We start from the raw sequence: 17,636 nt of genomic DNA on the forward strand, positions 1-17,636 counted from the left end.
ACACAAATGAGTGACTGAAAGTGAGCTCCTGCAGATAACTGTTCGTGTCCCTGCCTTGCAGAGCTGTCAGTTGATGGGTTCAGTGGATGTGGAGCAAAATCTTGTCTGCAGTGGAAAATTTTGCATGTTGTCAACGCCTAATGTGAGGTTTGGCAACACTGAACTGTTAATAGGATGTTCAAACTTGATTGAGCTTTTGAGGTGAAAATACTTTTAGTTAGACAGGCTGAGTCCAGTTCTTTAAACCCTGTGGTTGAAAGCTGGGGAGTCAGCTTCAGAGCTTTCACTACCAAGCAGCCCTCCCTGGCAGAGAAAAATCTCCAGTGGTTCCGTGTTCTGTCACGTTGTTGCTGACTTGTTTCCCTATCACTTACATAAACCAGCAGGATAAACAGGCACAGGAAATGACTGGTAATTCTTCTGCATCATCAGAGCCTGATGTTAAGTGCCTGCTGCTGGGGAAAATGCTCAGTTCACCTTTTTAAAGAAGATTTTACTCCTCCTCCTCCTGCGTTTTTTGGTGACTTGTAGGCATAAAGGCTCAATTTTTCTCATCACTCTGGATGGGGAGGTTTGGAATTACTTCAGAAAACTCTTCCTTTGAACACCCTGTGCTAGTGTTCTGGTATCAAAAGGGTTGGACTGTAGGCAATTACCATCAGCCTTGTCTTCACCTGAGCTTTGAATCCAGTGGAGTATTGAATAGGCAAATAAAACCGGCTGGTTCAGGAAGATGGAACAAAGTATCTGACTGAATTCCTAATTTCATTAGAGGGAAGATTGAGACAGGTAAACATCAAGAGGAGGAGATGAATCTCGTTATGCTCAGCCCCCTAACCTGAGTGGATTTGCAGGAGGATGTGCTGAGAGCAGCCCCAGCCTTGCTGCAAGGCCCTGTACCTGCAATGCAGTGCAGTGCAGCTGGGTGGTGGAGGCAAAGCCCTCTTCTCCCTCACCCTCTCACAAAGCTGTGCTGCGTTCCAGAAGAACCAGCCCCTCCACTGCCACCCATGTCCCCCCACCTCCCCCCCACTCTGGCACCTGGATTTTAATGGCTCTGTCGAAAACTGCTGGGCTGTCCTCGCTGATATCCTTACCCATGGGCGGCCGTGCTTCCTGCAGGTAAGTTGCCCTCTTCTCTTCTTTTTGTCTTGAGAATTGGCAGTCCTTCAGGCATTCCCCAGAGGGTCAGGACTTTTGGGAGGGTCTCTAGATGTGGATTCCCATGAATTCCATAGGTCTGGTGTTTTGCTTTAGCCTTGCTGTGCCACATTGTTGTCCCTTAAGTGATACAGTTGTGGAGAGAGACCCTGCAAATCCAGTTAATTCTGCTGGTTAATTAGCACATTGAGAGAGCAAAAGTGAAAGGTGATCAAGGTGGTGTTAAGTAGAACGGAGGTGGCTACAGAAAAATAAGTACCCTGGAACACTTGATTTTGGCTTTTTAATGTGCAAACTCTTCACCAGCTTTTCCCAGGGTCCTTCTGTATTTTCTCTGCCTCTTGCAGTGTTGCAGACAGCTGTCCCAGCTGTCATCTTTAAACACAGAGTATGGATTTTTCTGCTGTCTCTAGCAGCCTTTTGTGCCTTTTAGAGTACTGTCTGTGAGAGAGGAGCAGACAGAGGAGGGTTATGGGTTTGTCTATCAGTTTTTCTTTGGTATTAAGACCTGTTCTGCAGTGATTAAGTCTCTTTTAATCCCTGTCTGCAGCTGATGTAGTCACTCTGGGGATTTCTGGTGGTGGGATGCAATGAGTTTTTGCAGGAGGGTGAAGGGATGAGCTGTGTTTTGGAGGTGATTTTGTAAGGAAAACAGCCCTGTAGAAATGGACGTGACCTGAATACAGCTCCCTGCCACATTACTTGGTGGAACAGAGGATAATGTAGAAGGGAAATGCTTTTGGATCCCCAGGACAGACTGGGATGCAGGCTACAGGGTGTGTCGTGGAGCAGGCTGTCAGCAGCGTGACTCGTCAGCCCCTTCTTGGGGGCAGAAAGGGCTGTAGAAAGCTACCAAGAGAATGGGCTTTATTTAGTGCTTCCAGTAACTTCTTCCTTGATGCATGAAATGACTATTATTAAGAAGCACTGGCACTGCAGGATGGCGTGAGCCTGCTGTCTGCATCGCTGCCTCTTCAGCTGAATTTCCTTTTGAACCCCTTCTAATCCCCTGCAGCTTGCACAGGGACACAAATGACAGCCTTGAAGCAGTGCTGGGCAGAAGGACTCTGTAGGACTTACACTATGGGTGTGGCTGCTAGCCTTAAATTCTCCTTTCTGTCGAGTCCTGGGATCTAGTTCTCTTGACCCTGTCTGTAGGATTTGTTAGATTTGAGCATCCATTCTCCCCTTCAGCCATTCCCTCCATGACCCTTTCTGGCCTTTGCTGCCTGCTCATCATTTGGGGATCATCTGTGACTTTGTCTGCAGCTCAGCTGTCCCCAAAGGAATGCAGCAGTTTTAAAGTAGCCTTTTGACCTCCAAGACTTTCTTTCTCCTTCCCTTGGATTCCTTGATTTTTCCTTCTTCCTACCCCTGACTTGCAATTCTATGCTTCATGAAGGGGGAAGTGTCTTAATATCTTGGGGCTGGTTCAAGCTGCAAGGTTGTTAATAAATGTCTCATTAGCCTGGCAGCAGTGGACTGTCTGACAGTCTTGTTTTATGCTTCAGGACCACTAATGTGCATTACTTGTCCTGTTCTTGAATTAAAAGGATCAGCAAGGCAGGTTCTGTTGTGCCCAGGGTGACCTTTACAGCTCCTGTTTAACAAACTTCCATTCCAGAGTATAAATGGCTACAAGTTTAGTCTTGATCAGATTGGAACGTGCAATTTCTTCCTTTTTATGCTTCATAGATACCTCAGGTGGCTGGAGCTGGCATGTGTAGTGATGTAGTTGATATATGAAGGCTCAGCAGAATCAGGCTACCCAGGGAGGTTGTGGAGTCTTTCTCTGGAGTCTTTCAAACCCAATTGGATGCATTCCTGTGACCTGCCCTAACTGATCTTGCTTTGGCAGGGCGGTTGGACTCTTATCTCCAGAGGTCCCTTCCAACCCCTAACATTCAGTGATTCTGTGATGTGTAAATGCTGAAAGTTAATGTTGCTGTAGAACTGCTCAAAACTCCTTCCAAGCCTACAAGAAGGGACTGTTTACAAGGGCTTGTAGTGGTGGGATGAGGGAGAACTCTTTAGAGTGAGGATGGGGAGACACTGCAACAGGTTGCCCAGGGAGGCTGTGAATGCCCCCTCTGTGGAAGTGTTCAAGGCCAGGTTGGATGAAGCCTTGAGCAACCTGGGCTGGTGGGAGGTATCCCTGCCCATGGCAGGGGGTTGAAACGAGATGGTTTTTAAGGTCCTTTCCATCCCAATCCATTCTATGAATATGACAATGCAAATACCAGCTTGATCTCGTGGATTAAGATCATGGCCACGATACGACGCACAGAACCCCAGCTGGTAAGCTGTAAAAATTGCCCCTGAAGGTGGATTTGCCTCAGGATATCCACTGCCATAAGCAGCCACTCTCTCAGCAGTTCTGCCTTTTGAGCAGAAGGGGTTGGATTTGGAACAGGGTGGTGGGAAGGCATTGGTGGGATCTGCTGCTTCGCTTGGAACAATAGTTTGAGTACAAAACACTTCCGCTAATTCACCCTGACAGGGAAGCTCATTGTAAAGAATCTTATCTGCTGCCTGGACGTCATGGCTGGAAAGAAATTGCTGCCCACTTCTTTGGAGCACTCTTAATACCTTACACTTCCAAGAAAAGAAAGTTAAAGTTAATATCCTGCACTATCTGGCCATGAAGTCCTGCCCCAGTGGAGATGGGCTATAGGCAGTGTTTCAGTTAGAAATGTTTGCTCTGTACAGGGGGGAATTGAAGATTAAACTACGTAGAGGTTTAACCATTCCCTGGCATGTTTTGTAAAGGCAGTAACCAACCCCCTGTGTTACTGCCATGTCTGATTGTAAGCAGGGAGCTGCCCTGAAGGAGTTGGAGTACAGAGGAATCATAGAATCCTAGAAGGGTTTGGGTTGGAAGGGACCTTAAAGATAATCTACTTCCAATTCTCCTGCCATGGGGTCTCTGGAGAGACCTTAGAGCAGTCTCCCAGTGCCTGAAGGGGCTGCAGGAGAGCTGTGGGGAGGGACTTTTGACAAGGGTTAGTAGTGACAGGACAAGGGGCAGTGGCTTTGAGCTGGGAGAGGGGAGACTGGGAATAAATTCTTTAGAGTGAGGGTGGTGAGACTCTGGAACAGGTTGCTCAGGGAGGTTGTGGATGCCCCCTCTGTGGAAGTGTTCAAGGCCAGGTTGGATGAGGCCTTGAGCAACCTGGGCTGGTGGGAGGTATCCCTGCCCATGGCAGGGGGCTTGGAGCTGGATGATCTTTGAGTTTCCTTCCAGCCCAAACTATTCTGTGATTCCATAGGAAGTCCTCACTGAATGAAAGGCTGAGAAGTGGGTCCAAGAGAGGAGTGTTTGGGTGGGATCACTAAGTGTTTAGGTCACTCTTATGTGGTCTTTATTTCACTCTAAAAGTGAATCTAGAGCAGGAAGTTTTATTTCTTACTAGGTTATAAAGAATTTTTTGATCCACTTTAACACTGCCTGGGGAGTGGGGAGGAAAAAAAATACTGAAGTGTGAGAGTAGTTTTTGTGAAGGCTGAGTCTTGTCTGCTGTGTTATCAGCAATCCCCCATGTGAGATGCAAGCTGCTGAACTGGAGTAACGTGTGTGAGACATGCAGTGTGTTCTCTTCCAGACCCGACACTCAGCACCGGGGCCCTGCTGCTCAGACGGAGAATGAGCTCCCAGAGCAAGAGGAGGAGATCCTGGGGTCCGACGACGACGAACAGGAGGATCCAAACGATTACTGTAAAGGTGAGAGCTTGCCTCTTCCAAGGTGCAGAGCTCTCAGTGTAATCAAGAAATGGAAGCTTGAGGAAGGGAGATTTAGACTGGAGATGAGGAAGAGATTCTTCAGAGTGTGGGTGGTGAAACACTGGTAGGGGTTGAGCAGGGAGGTTGTGGATGATGGTTGTGATGATGATGGAACACCTGGCTGGGGGTTTTCAAGGCCAGATTGGATGAGGCCTTGAGCAACCTGGGCTGGTGGGAGGTGTCCCTGCCCATGGCAGGGGGGTTGGAGCTGGATGATCTTAAGGTCCCTTCCAACCCAAACCATTCTATGCTCAGTATAAAGGGGGAAGTTTGCTAAGGAGAGAGGAGCCTCCTGAGATTCTCTATGGAATTCCCTCAGTTTCCCATCTATTACAGAGAATAAAAATAGGTTCCCCTCTTCCTTTTATGTGTTGTTTTTGTTTTCAAACTGCATGATGATAATAACATTTTTTAAGATAGCCTGAAATGAAGAAAGTATTCTCCAAGCTTCCCTTTGTTATCAGTCAAGATTTGAGTTGGAGAGCTGCTTTTAATGCCTGTGCCTAAAGCTGTTAGCTTCTCCTCTGTGCCAGAGGGCTTTCAAAATGGGTAAAACATTCAATTTCTTTCTGATTGTCATCAGAAAAAGGACACATTAGAGAGGGAGGATAACCTCCCTTGACCTACTGGCCACATTCTCCATGCACCACAGGATGCCATTGGGCTTCTTAGCCATCAGGGCACCTTGCTGGCCCTTGGTGAGATTGTTGTCTACCAGCACTCCCAGGTCCTTCTCCACATTCCAGTTAACAATCACAGATTCTCTTCCTTCCATTCTCTGCCATTTCCCTTGTGTCTGTGTCTGGCTTCTGGTGCCTTTACTTCCAAGCTGCTGATTACAGCAGCAGTCCATGATGGGAGTCACTCAAGGTACAGGGAAGAGACTTTGCTGATTTTGGTGGTGATGTTAAATGGCCAAGTGCCTTTCAGTCATGAGAGTAATTGCAGGGGAAGCTCTGTGGGGATCATGGCTGCAGAGCTTTTTCATGTTACCCAGCATGCAAAAGCAGCGCTGGGATTTAGCAGCGAGCTTCTGTTCCAGAACACCATAAGCTCTGTTTTCCAGCCTAGCAGACTTGCTTTCACTGAGGGAAATAATTCTTTTATGGTGCTGCAGTGATGACCTACATTGAACAGAAGTCAGTCACTCTAGTTCAATTAGATGAGAACTCCTCCATCAAGCAGAGGGCTGCTCACAGCTCTTCCTCTCCCCTTGCTGCATATTGTAGCAAGGTCCAATTAGAGAAATATTTGCATTTGGTGGTATGATTAAAATTTTGAACACATCAAATAAGTCTGCCTCAGGTTGTGTTGCTTGTTCACATACCTGCTCTTCAGCACTTGTGTGATTTCTTGATGCAACTCTTCCCCCTGTGTCTCCAGGTGGTTATCATCTTGTGAAAATAGGAGACCTCTTCAATGGCCGCTACCATGTGATTCGGAAGCTGGGATGGGGCCACTTCTCCACTGTGTGGCTGGCTTGGGACATCCAGTAAGTCCTTCTCTTCTGGCACAGCACTGCACAAACATGAGCAGAAAGTATCTTTAGACTTGCAGATTAAAATACAAACCATACCTATCCACATCCTAACACAGAAGCTGCTTTTCATGCTGTGCATGCCAGTGTGGGAGGGAGTGAGCAGGACAAACCGCATCTGTGGAAAGAAGGCTCTTGTGTTCAGCAGCCTATGACCTATTATTCCATTTTATGAGCAATGACTAACGTGGGCACTTCTATAAAAGAGACCCAGAAACAATCTTTAGGAGTGTTTAAACCTTATTTTTCCTTGATGCCTTTAAGTAGTTCTCTTGTATGCAAAAGAATTAGGGTAATCCTGGAGAGTGAGTTCTTTGAGTTAATAGTTTCCAATTTGCTTACCCTTCATGCACAGAGGGAGGAGATTTGTGGCAATGAAGGTGGTGAAGAGTGCAGAGCACTACACAGAAACAGCACTGGATGAGATCAAGCTGCTAAAATCGGTGAGTGCCTGGGAGTGGGGGTCAGGTTTTGTTTTGATGTTTGTAAATTCATTCTGGGGAGTTCACATCAGTCACACACTTGATAACTCTTCCTTGTGAGGGGGGTGAGGCACTGGGACAGGTGGCCCAGGGAAGTTGTGGAGGCTCCTTGCCTGGAAATGTTGAAAGCCAAGCTGGATGGGGCCTTGAGCAACCTGATCTAGTAAGAGGTATCCCCTGGCAGGAGGGTTGGAGCTAGATGATCTTTAAGGTCATTTCCAGCCCAATGATTTCTGGATCATCGAGCTGCAGAGAATTTGGATGGGAACCTAACAGTAGTGCAGATCTGACTTCAGAATATTCTCTTGCCCAGTAACTGCCTCAAGGAACACAAAATGAATCCTCTTTTTCTCTCTGCAGGTCCGCAACAGTGATCCAAACGACCCAAGTAAAGAGAGAGTTGTGCAGTTATTAGATGACTTCAAGATTTCAGGAGTTAATGGTTCACGTATCCTTTTGTGGAACAGAGACACAGAACGACCTAAAGCTGGGAGTCACTGGGCAGCTGTCATATCAGGGTGCTGAGCAATGCCCAGGCATCCATTTCCCTGCCTGAGGAACCTGCTGTAGAATCACCTGCCTCAAAGCTGCCCCCTGAGCTCAGCTCCAGAGCGATCATCCAGCCTGCGTTATGTGTGCAGTCATGGAGACAACGCTGCTTAGTCATGCTTTAGCCTGAGAGGTGAGCTGGCTGCATCTGATTTGGGAATCAGGACAGAATGGCTTTGTGGCTGAGGTAGCTGTGGTGAGAGCCTGCCTGTCACAGCTCCTCCATTTGCACATCCTGGATGTCAAGCAGCACAAGGTGATTTTTATCAGTAGCTAAAACCAGCAAACCCATGCAGCTTCTGACTTGCTAGTAAGGTTGTTCCTTGGGCACCTTGGACTTTCTCACCATTGTTGGGATGTTTAAAGTGTATTGCTCTGAAAATCTCCTGTAGTTCTGATCACAGCCTTCTGACAGGCAGTGATTTGTCTCAGGTCTTAATAATGCACCTTTACAGTTTGAAAGGTGAAGTACAAGTTTCTGCTTTGTGGGACCTTGAATTTCATTTCAGGGAGAATTCCTGGGCTGTTTGGGAGAATCAAGCTGTAGGTTATCAACATCCTGCTGCTTTTAGCCCTGTAATTTCTCCCATTCACTTTTTTCCTTCTATTAACTGCTTTTAGGTTTGTTTTGGTTTTTTAACCAAGGAATGGCATCCAGAGGGACCTGGACAGGCTGGAGAGGTGGGCCCATGCCAACCTCCTGAAGTTCAGGGAGAACTTAGAACAGCCTTCCAGTACTGAAGGGAGCTACAGGAGAGCTGGGGAAGGACTTTAGACAAGGGCTGGGAGTGACAGGAAGAGGGGCAATGCCTTTGAGCTGGAAGAGGGGAGATTGAGACTGGAGATGAGGAAGAAATTCTTCAAAGTGAATGTGGGGAGACACTGGAGCAGGTTGCCCAGGGAGGTTGTGGATTCCTCCTCCTGGGAGGTGCTCAAGGCCAGATTGGATGAGGCCTTGAGCAACCTGGGCTGGTGGGAGGTGTCCCTGCCCATGTCAGTGGGTTGGAGCTAGATGGGATGGTCCAACCCAAACCATTCTGATTTTTCTGCTACCTAGCACCAGCTTGATCTTTGCATTTCTCTTGCTCTTGTGAAACACACTTTCAGCCAGTGTAGAAGAGAAGCAGCCTTGTAAACTCCTGGAGCTCTGGTTCCTAGAGCAAAGGCACAACACTGAGTGTGTCATCAGAGTGTCTGCAGCCATTGAGATCTTTTAGACAAAAAACAGAGAATCTCAATATTGTTGAACTCCAGGAGTGTAAAAAGTTTGTTTTGCTGGTAAAGAGGCAAAGGAGGGTGGAGAAAGTAACTTTAATTGTTCTGAAGATGACTTAAGAGATGGGAATTTTATTATCTTTCCATGTAAGGTGGTACAGAGAGATCTGGCATCAAGTGTTGTCTGGGCTAGGCTGTTCCAAAACACACAGTGTTGGCTGGAAGCTGTTTCAGGCCTAGCAGCAAATACTAATGCACACTTGCTGGGGTAACTGACTCCCACTCAAAGCAGGAGATTGCTACAGCTGCATGAGGACCTTTGTCCTAACCAATTCCATCCTTCTGCATTTTAGGCTTTAGATTCCAACACTGATGTAGGGTAGGATGGTGTAAAGGAAGGTGGCCCTCTCTAAGCTGTGTCAGAAGGATGAGGATTCTTCCATATAAACCACTGAACTGCTAGGGATTTCTTTTGATTCTCAGTCCTTGGAATTCAGGTCTCCTCAGGCTGGGATGTCCAGCTTTTTCCTTGACTGAGTTCCAGATATCTGTATGGTGTTTGAGGTTCTAGGACATCATCTCCTGAAGTGGATCATCAAATCAAATTATCAGGGGCTTCCACTCCCTTGTGTCAAAAAGATCATCAAACAGGTGAGTTCCAGTTCTGACTGGGTGTTCCCCTCAACCCAGTGAGAACTCTTGCACTAACCTTCCTCAGATCCAAGAAAACAAGGGTTAAAAAATCGTTGGTGTACTTCTCAGGCCCCAAAACCATTCTTGTATTAGTATTTCCTTTCTCTGCTGGAAAAACCTTCTGCCACAGATATTTATCTTCTGACACTTAAACCATGGTATGAGGCCAGCTTTGCCTTTAACCTCTTCTCACCCTGGTTATTCCTCCTGAGTGCAACTAGTTTCTTAAAACCCTCTCGCAGTAACAGTGCTTGGTGATGTTAAGAACAAGACAAACCTGTTCTTCCTCCTGGGTGGTTGCCCAAGTGGAAACACCTTTCTGCATGTGAGCTGGAGGGCTGGAGGAAAGCATGAGTTTGTTGTAGGGTGTGAAGGGTAGATTTTCAGCTGTGGCAAGTTGTAGAATCAGAATCATTTCAGTTGGAAAAGATCAAGTCCAACCTCCATTCTCAAGCCTGGTGCCCAACCATGTCCCTCAGCACCACATCTCTATGGCTTTTGAGCACTTCTGGTGATGGGGATTCAGCCACCTCCCTGGAGAAGTCTGTTCCAGTGAAGTTTCTTCTAATATCCAACTATATTCTAATATTCTCCCCTGGTGCAACTTGGGGCTGTTTCCTGTTGTCCTGTCATTTCTTCCTGGGAGAAGAGACCAACCTCCACCTGGCTTCAACCTCCTTTCAGGGAGTTGTAGGGAGTCAGAAGGTCTCCCCTCAGCCTCCTTTTTCTCCAGGCTGAACACCCCTAGTTCCCTCAGCTGCTCCTCACCACACCTCTTCTCCATACCCATCCCCAGCCTCACTGCCTTTCTCAGGACCTGCTCCAGCCCTGCCATGACTTCCTTGCAGAGAATAGACTATTTAAAATTCATAGCTACACCCTGGCTCTGAATCTGTTTTCTGGAGCTGAACAGTAACCACTTGACTACATTAGCTCTGATCTGGAGCAGTGCTCTCAAACATGGGGCCCCTTCAGCTTCACCGACTGTCACCCTAGGGACTTGGGCATTTTCTCTGTTTTCAATTTGCTCATCCTTTGCTTTTCCTGGTGGGCACTTCCCTGCTGTCCTGTGTGCAGGTTCTCCAGGGTCTCGACTACTTGCACACCAAGTGTCGGATCATCCACACAGACATCAAGCCTGAGAACATTCTGCTGTGTGTCAACGATCAGTACATCCGCAGGCTGGCTGCAGAGGCCACGGAGTGGCAGAGATCTGGAGCTCCTCCACCATCTGGCTCTGCAGGTGCTTGTCTCCTGAAAACTTGCTGTTATTTCCCACCACCCCACTACACCCCAAATCCTAAGTGAGTCCTAAGTAAGTCCGGTGGAGCACTAATGCAAGGACCCAGCCAAATGAATTGTGGAGTTCATAACTGAAATATGATCAGGAGGCAGTTACTTGGGGATGAACAGCAGAGGGAGGATACCTGCATGCTGGCACCTGCTAGGCTGGCACTGATACAGTGGTAGGGCAGTGAGTCTTTATAGCACACACTGCCTGAGTGCTGGTGCTCTCAGCAGAGTGCTGGAGTGAAATCATGGTGAGGCATCTCTCTCTTTTTCTTCTGAAAGTTTATTTCCTTGCGCTGCAGGAGGCTGGAAGTGCATTTTGTGAAGGTCTCCAGATGAGTTACTTGTTGTCAGTTTGCAGAGGTTTGAAATACTTGGAGCAGAAACAGCTTCCTTGACCTCCTAACACCTTTAGAAATCTCTTGTTCCTAGGTCATCATGAATATCCACAGCCACCTGTGTGTAGTTTCCAAGAAGCAGTGTGTGTATCCAGTATGAAGCGAAGGGCTCTGTCACTCAGAATCTCACACCACCAATATTTAGCTGAACCCAGCACAGTTTAGTTTAGGGAAGCTCCCTTAACCTCAGTATTTTAATGTTTTGCTTTGCATTTGCTCTTCAGTGAGATAATTTACTGCATAATATATGTAGTGGATGAAGCTGCATGACAGGAAGCTTAAGACTTTGATAGCAGTCAAGCAAGTCTACTCTGGCATTTTAATGAGACATTTACTCCGTGTTTTTCCTCATTTGTTTTGTTCTTGCTGGGCTTCTGTAGAGAAATGGAGTCTTCAAAATATCATTTGCTGATGAGTTGAGAATGTTGTTGCCAAAGCATGTAGGAAAAAACTTACTTGAAGATTATGATGCAGTTGGAGGTTCTGAATATAGACATAACTAATCTGATCTTCCTTTCCCTTTCAGTGAGCACTGCACCACAGCCTAAACCAGTAAGTGTCATGGTTTTCATGCTTAGGTATCTACTGCATTGTTTGCTTCAGAATGCAGGCAGCATGAAGGGAATGCTACTTTGTAACAGAAGAAAAAAGTTTGTGCTTGTCTTAGTGTGGTAGTTTCAACCCACCACACATAGACATAGGCATCAGCTCTCTTGGAGCTGTTGGCTCATACATCACCACACAAGACAGCCCTCTTGGAGGGCTCCAGGCCTGTGTGAAGGTGACTGTGCAGTCTGAGATCCTTCATTTGGACAATACTGTTAAGTTTCTCAGGTCAGGACAGAAATGCACTGATAAGAGCCAGAGACAATTGCTCCAAAAACCTTGATAACTGTTTTTATTTGGGAGGAGAACTGTCTCCAGGGTTATCATGCCAGACTGCTGCCTGGGCTCTAAATTAAAACTTGACATGTTTTAGATGGATTGAAATACGAAATGCTAAGCCAGATTTTTCTGCTTGCTCCTGTGTAGGCTGACAAAATGTCAAAGAATAAGAAGAAGAAGTTGAAAAAGAAGCAGAAACGACAGGCTGAGTTGTTAGAGAAGAGAATGCAAGAGATAGAGGAGATGGAGAAAGAAGCAAGTCCTGGGCAGACACAGCCTGAAGAGGAGGAAGAAGCTCAGAGCCCTCTGGAAATGCTCATAAAAGTTAGCCCACCAGAGGAAAATGTCAGCAAAAAGACAGGTATGGACTTGGAAGTATTGCAGAAGTAGCATATTGTTGCCCTTTCATGCTGGGTGAATCAGGTGAACACCTTTAGCAGAGGCAGCCAGTGTGATTTGTTTGGGTTCATTGGGTTCTGCCCCTCTGAAGAGGCTTAGAAGTCTCCTTTTGTAAACTGGACTGTGTGCAACTGCACTTCTGAGGGCTATTGCTTTGTTTAGATACCTTGGGCAGCAAAGCTGGTGAGGGGTTTGGAGAGCAGATCTTACATGGAGAGGCTGAGGGAGCTGGGATTGTTCAGCCTGAAGAGAAGGCTGAGACAAGACTTCATTGCTACCTGAAAGGAGGCTGGAGTGAGGCCAGTCTTGGCCCCTTCTCCCACGTAGCTAACAGGACAAGAGGAAATGGTCTCAAGTTGTGCCAGGGGGGCTTTAGGTTGGAGATGAGGAGAACTTTGTCAGGCTGGCTGGGGAGATGGAGTCACAGTCCCTGGAGGTGCTCACAAAAATGAGTGGCTGTGGCACTTGGCAATACAGTCTAGTGGTGATGGAGGTGTTGGGTAGAAGGTTGGACATGATGATCTTGGAGCTCTTTTCCAACCTCAGTGATTCTATGCTGCTATTCTGTGTTTCTGCTGTCCTCTCCTGTTGCACCCCTGTAGCTGAGGTCGCTGCCCAGGAGCAATCCATGATGGAAAGCAGCCTGGAGAAATGCGCAGGGGAAATCAACTGCAACGGAGTGCTGGCGCCGACAGACTTCCCAGAGCCCGGCAACCAAGGCTCTGTGCGGCTGGAGGATGACCTTCACAACGCCAATGACTGTGGTGAGCACCCTGCCACGCAGCAGGAGGAGAACTTCCACAGCTGTAACTACAGCCAGCGTAACGGCGAGGCGGAGGGCAGGCCTCAGGAGGCAATGTCGGACTCCTTTGTGCCCTTAGCCTCAGAAGATTCCATGGTGTGCCAGCCCACGTCCAATGAGGAGCAGGAGATGAACCATTTGCAGGAGAGCATCCGGACAGAGACCCCCTCAGAGGACGAGAATGAGAATAACAGCCCTGCAGACAACAAAGGTAGAAGTGATCTAGAAGTAGTCTTGGGCAGCCTGAGCAGGTGGCCCTGCTCAAACAAAAAAGTGGAGGGGGGCAATCTCTTCTCAGTGGTGTGCAGGAATAAGACAAGGAACACTGGGTACAAACTTGAACATTGAAGGTTTCACCTCAACGTGAGAAGGAACTTCTTTTCAGTGAGGGTGACAGAGCCTTGGAATGGCTGCCCAAAGAGGTTGTGGAGTCTCCTTCTCTGGAGACTTTCCAAACCCACCTGGATGCATTCCTGTGTGGATTACCCTGGGTGATGCTGCTTTGGCAGGGGGGGTGGACTGGATGATCTCTGGAGGTCCCTTCCAACCTCTAACATTCTGTGGTTCTATGAAGAGGATCCCTGGGAGCAAAGGCTTTCCTCTGGGTGTGGGGGAGTCATGTTGCAGCCCTTCAGCAGGGTGTTATTGGCAACCAGCATTTTGTAGGCTGAAGTGCTCAGAACCACCTGTTTGAGCCTTTCTGTGCCTGGAGTAGCTAACCTGCCAGCCCTACTCTGGAACACAAGCTGTTTGTAGCTTCCAGTTGTAGCTTGGTTTTTGTCTATGGGATGCAGGAGGATTTCCACCTTTCAGAAGTAGCTGTGCAGTTGTTTTCCACTGCAGGAACACTCCCTCCTCTCTAGCAGACGCTTGTGTGGGGGTTTTTTCCCATTATAGTTTAGAACTACAAATTGTCCCAGGCTGTTAAATGATGGATGAGGAGAGCTCAGTGTTCTTACCATGGAGCACAGGAAATTTCTCTTGGTTACTGAAGATGAGTAAACGCTTTCCCAGAAGTGGAAATGCAGTCTGGCTGAACGAAGCTGGCACAGTGTAGGAAGAAACCTCTTCAATGCTTTTGTTTCAGTGTGATTTGTTCCAGGGGGCAAAAGAAGCTGTGAGTCTTGTAGGTTTAGGAGAACATTAAGCACCAATGGGGTGCAGCTTTTAAACACACTCCAGGTGTGAATCAGCTTGAGTTGGGTGATAAAACTGCCCTTGTGTGCCTCTTCTGAGTCCAAAAGGTCAGGTGAAGTGTGTCTGCTGGGAGGAGGAGGGAGAAACTTAACATTGGTGCTTCAAAAAAGAATCATTCTGCAGATTGTTGGAGGAGTTCTGTGGATGAAAAGTAGCAAATGATAAAATATAAGGACCTGGAAACACAAACTGTGTTTAGAGGGATGCCCTAATTAGGCATCCCACTGCCAAACCAGGTTAGGTGACTAGGGGTAGTTTGCTCCTTGCAGCTCTCTCACCCAAATTGCTTTAGAGCTGCAGCAGGATGTAGTTCAGTGACTTAGTTTTTTTGCTGTCTGTTGTGGCATTGAGGTTATCCCAATATTTACTTTAGCTGTCAAAACTGCATCTGTTGGAGCAGAGAGTGATGGAGGTGTCAAAGAGATTCTTTTAATAGTGGATTCTTCAAAATCTTCAGACTTTAGGGCTGAGGTTTGTTTCTGGCAGTGTCCTTATTTAAGAAGCCTGCACAGAGTGTTGTGAAACTGTCACTCTTCCATGGCCGCCTGCTTTGGAATGCCAGTTGTGTCCCTGGGGGTAGTTCTGTTCACAGTGCAGAGTGATGTTGACTTCTATACCTAGGCTTTGGGGAGGGAAGAGTTCAAGAAGGACAGGTTGTGGAGTCTCCTCCTCTGGAGACATTCAAAACCCACCTGGATGCTTTCCTGTGTGTCCTAGGTGATCCTGCTCTGGGACTCCATGATCTTCTGAGGTCCCTTCCAACTCCTAACATTCTGTGTGTGAAAAGTTCTGGTCCATAAGCAAAACCCTCCCTGGGTGGGGAGAGGGCAGTAGGATTTGGATGACAGATGGTGACAGTGTCCATGTAGCTCTAATCAGCTGTTGTACATGTTGCCTCTAGGAAAATCAACTGCTGGGAATTTCCTTCTTAATCCCCTTGAGCCCAAGAATGCAGATAAGCTCAAAGTGAAGATAGCTGACCTAGGAAATGCCTGCTGGGTGGTAAGTTTAGAATCTCTTCACACTGCCTCTTTAAACCTGCTAATTCATTCACAAGATGCCAAGATGGAAAAGAATCTGTAAACCAGAATCTATCTTAGCCCTGCTTGTGGAAGCTGTGACAGTTGGAAACTGTTGGGGAGAAAAGAGAAGGGAGCAGGGACAGAAAGCAGTGGTCCTTTAGCACAGGATTTCAGCCTGACCTGGCTGCCTGCCTGCTTGTTAGATTAATTCTAATAGTAATGATGAGCAGGAATTGTGACATGGCCTATGAAGTGTCAGCCACAATGTGTAGAAGTCTGCATCTGAAACTCCTGAAGGAGTGTCTAGCTCTCCTGAGAAGGAGACAGTTGCAAACAATTGCTCAGACTGGATGTGAGGAAGAAACTCTTTCCCATGAGGGTGGTGAGAGACTGGCACAGGTTGCCTGGGGAGCTGGTGGAAGCCTCATCCCTGGAGGTTTTTAAGGCCTGGCTGGATGTGACCCTGAGCAACCTGATGCAGTGTGAGGTGTCCCTGCCCATGGCTGGACTGTTTTACTTAGTGTCTCACATGGAGCATTTAAACAGTACTGGTAGGAAATACTTGATGAGGATGTAAAATTGAGATGAAATACAATGGGAGTGAGCTTTGAATGGCTCTGGCCTATCTTGTTGTTTCCCCTCTTAAACCATCTCTACCTGCTCAGTAAAACCTTTCTTCTCTTTAGCACAAGCACTTCACTGAAGACATCCAGACCAGGCAGTACAGATCCCTGGAGGTGTTGATAGGGTCAGGGTACAACACTCCTGCTGACATCTGGAGCACAGCCTGTATGGTGAGTGGGGTCAGCTGGTGTGGGGCTTGAACAGTTGCTGTGGAGCATTTGGGGAAACTCAGGTGTGCAAAAAAACCTTTGTGGGGTGTTTAGCCAACTTCCAGCCTTGCTGAATAGCATCTTTCCATCCCAAAGCTGTTTCTTTCTGACTTTCCTTTGGAAACTTAGTTTTGTTGCTCAGCCCCAAAAGATTCCAGCCTCATGCTTTGTGGATAGAGAACTCTGCACTTGTGGAGACCAAAATCTGGTTATATCAGGAGCCTTTCTGCTGCTCCAGCACTGTCACAGATGCCTCCAGCATAAATTCTTATTTTAATCATAGACAGCCTCTACATGTTTGGAATAATTTGTCATCTGAGTAATGCTGAGAGGAGGCTGAAGCTGTTCCTGTTGTAGCTGACATACAAAATGTGGAGATTTAAAACATTATAATCAGTCCGGTCAGTTACTGCATGGAGCTCTCTGCTGTCTCCATTCTGTCTTTTCTACCCATCAAAGCTTAGTTTTATTTTCCTGAAGCTTGGCAAGTGAAGGCATCCTGGCTGTCTTGGGAAACAAGCTGTGATGGCTGGTGAATGTGGTAGGGTCATGGGCAGGAGGAGAATGTGTGGCCAAAATGAGGCAGTGGTTATTCCCAAGTGCCTAATTCAGTAGTTAGACTACAGCAGGTCTTAAAGCAAACTAAATACTGAAGGTCAGAGATGTCTTTTTGAGTGAAAGTGACTGGGGAAAGGGGAAATGTCTCAAAATTTAGCAGTGGTGAGACCTCACCTAGAGTGCTGTGGCCAGCTATAAGGACCCCCAACACAAGAGAGACCTGGACCTGCTGGAGTGGGTCCAGAAGGGGCCACAAAGATAAGAGGGTTGGAGAACCTCTCCTGTGGGGACAGGCTGAGAGAGTTGTGGCTGCTCAGCCTGGAGAAGAGAAGGCTCCAGGGAGACCTTAGAGCAGCATTTCAGTATCTGAAAGGGGCCACAGGGTGGCTGGGGAGGGGCTGTTTAGAAGGGCCTGTGGTGGGTAGGACAAGGGGCAGTGATTTGAAACTGGAGCAGGGGAGATTTAGGTTGGACATGAGGAGGAAGTTCTGTGGTGAGACACTGGCAGAGCCTGTCCAGGGAGGTGGTTGAGGCTCCATCCCTGGAGATATTAAAGATCAGGCTTGATGTGGCCCTGGGCAGCCTGATCTAGTTGGAGATGTCCCTGCTGACTGCAGAGGGGGTTGGGCAAGATGACCTTTGAGGCTCCCTTCCAACCCACTGCAATCTGTGAAGCTGTGAAATGCACACAGATGTTTACTCAGTTACAAGATGGTTTTATATCTGGAGAAGGAAACTGTATGAAATATGCCTGGCACTTAGGACATGGTGTGATGGCCACAGTGGTGTTGGGTTGACAGTTGGCCTTGATGATCTCAGAGGGCTTTTCAAATG

The 17,636-nt window shown here is 47.4% G+C and overlaps 1 protein-coding gene and 1 long non-coding RNA gene across 7 annotated transcripts in view; one reads left to right on the forward strand and one right to left on the reverse strand.

Moving 5' to 3' along the window:
* Positions 1–17,636, forward strand: part of SRPK1 (SRSF protein kinase 1) — a 30,626-nt gene that overhangs the window by 8,408 nt on the left and 4,582 nt on the right. Inside the window, exons 3-14 of one of the 5 annotated variants that reach the window (XM_068159498.1) lie at positions 4,749–4,882; positions 6,326–6,434; positions 6,835–6,922; positions 7,322–7,409; positions 9,270–9,376; positions 10,496–10,661; positions 11,633–11,658; positions 12,139–12,352; positions 12,993–13,154; positions 13,272–13,403; positions 15,291–15,391; positions 16,098–16,205. In XM_068159498.1, the coding sequence (XP_068015599.1) occupies positions 4,749–4,882; positions 6,326–6,434; positions 6,835–6,922; positions 7,322–7,409; positions 9,270–9,376; positions 10,496–10,661; positions 11,633–11,658; positions 12,139–12,352; positions 12,993–13,154; positions 13,272–13,403; positions 15,291–15,391; positions 16,098–16,205 (1,435 nt within the window). Of the gene's footprint in view, positions 1–410; positions 1,123–4,748; positions 4,883–6,325; positions 6,435–6,834; positions 6,923–7,321; positions 7,410–9,269; positions 9,377–10,495; positions 10,662–11,632; positions 11,659–12,138; positions 12,353–12,992; positions 13,404–15,290; positions 15,392–16,097; positions 16,206–17,636 lie in introns of those variants that run through there. The other 4 variants (XM_068159496.1, XM_068159497.1, XM_068159494.1 and 1 more) reach the window with 4 other exon arrangements.
* The window catches only part of LOC137451765 (uncharacterized), a 30,296-nt gene that overhangs the window by 3,212 nt on the left and 9,448 nt on the right, over positions 1–17,636 (reverse strand). For both annotated transcript variants that reach the window (XR_010989891.1, XR_010989890.1), the window contains exons 4-5: positions 6,270–6,460; positions 1,098–1,310 (exon numbers count right to left, since the gene is read on the reverse strand). This is a non-coding gene — a long non-coding RNA (uncharacterized lncRNA). The remainder of the gene's footprint in view (positions 1–1,097; positions 1,311–6,269; positions 6,461–17,636) is intronic.

The sequence above is a fragment of the Melanerpes formicivorus genome, unplaced genomic scaffold (assembly GCF_026170545.1).
Source record: "Melanerpes formicivorus ecotype bairdi unplaced genomic scaffold, bMelFor1.0.p_v2 SCAF_46, whole genome shotgun sequence".
Taxonomy (NCBI): Eukaryota; Metazoa; Chordata; class Aves; order Piciformes; family Picidae; genus Melanerpes; species Melanerpes formicivorus.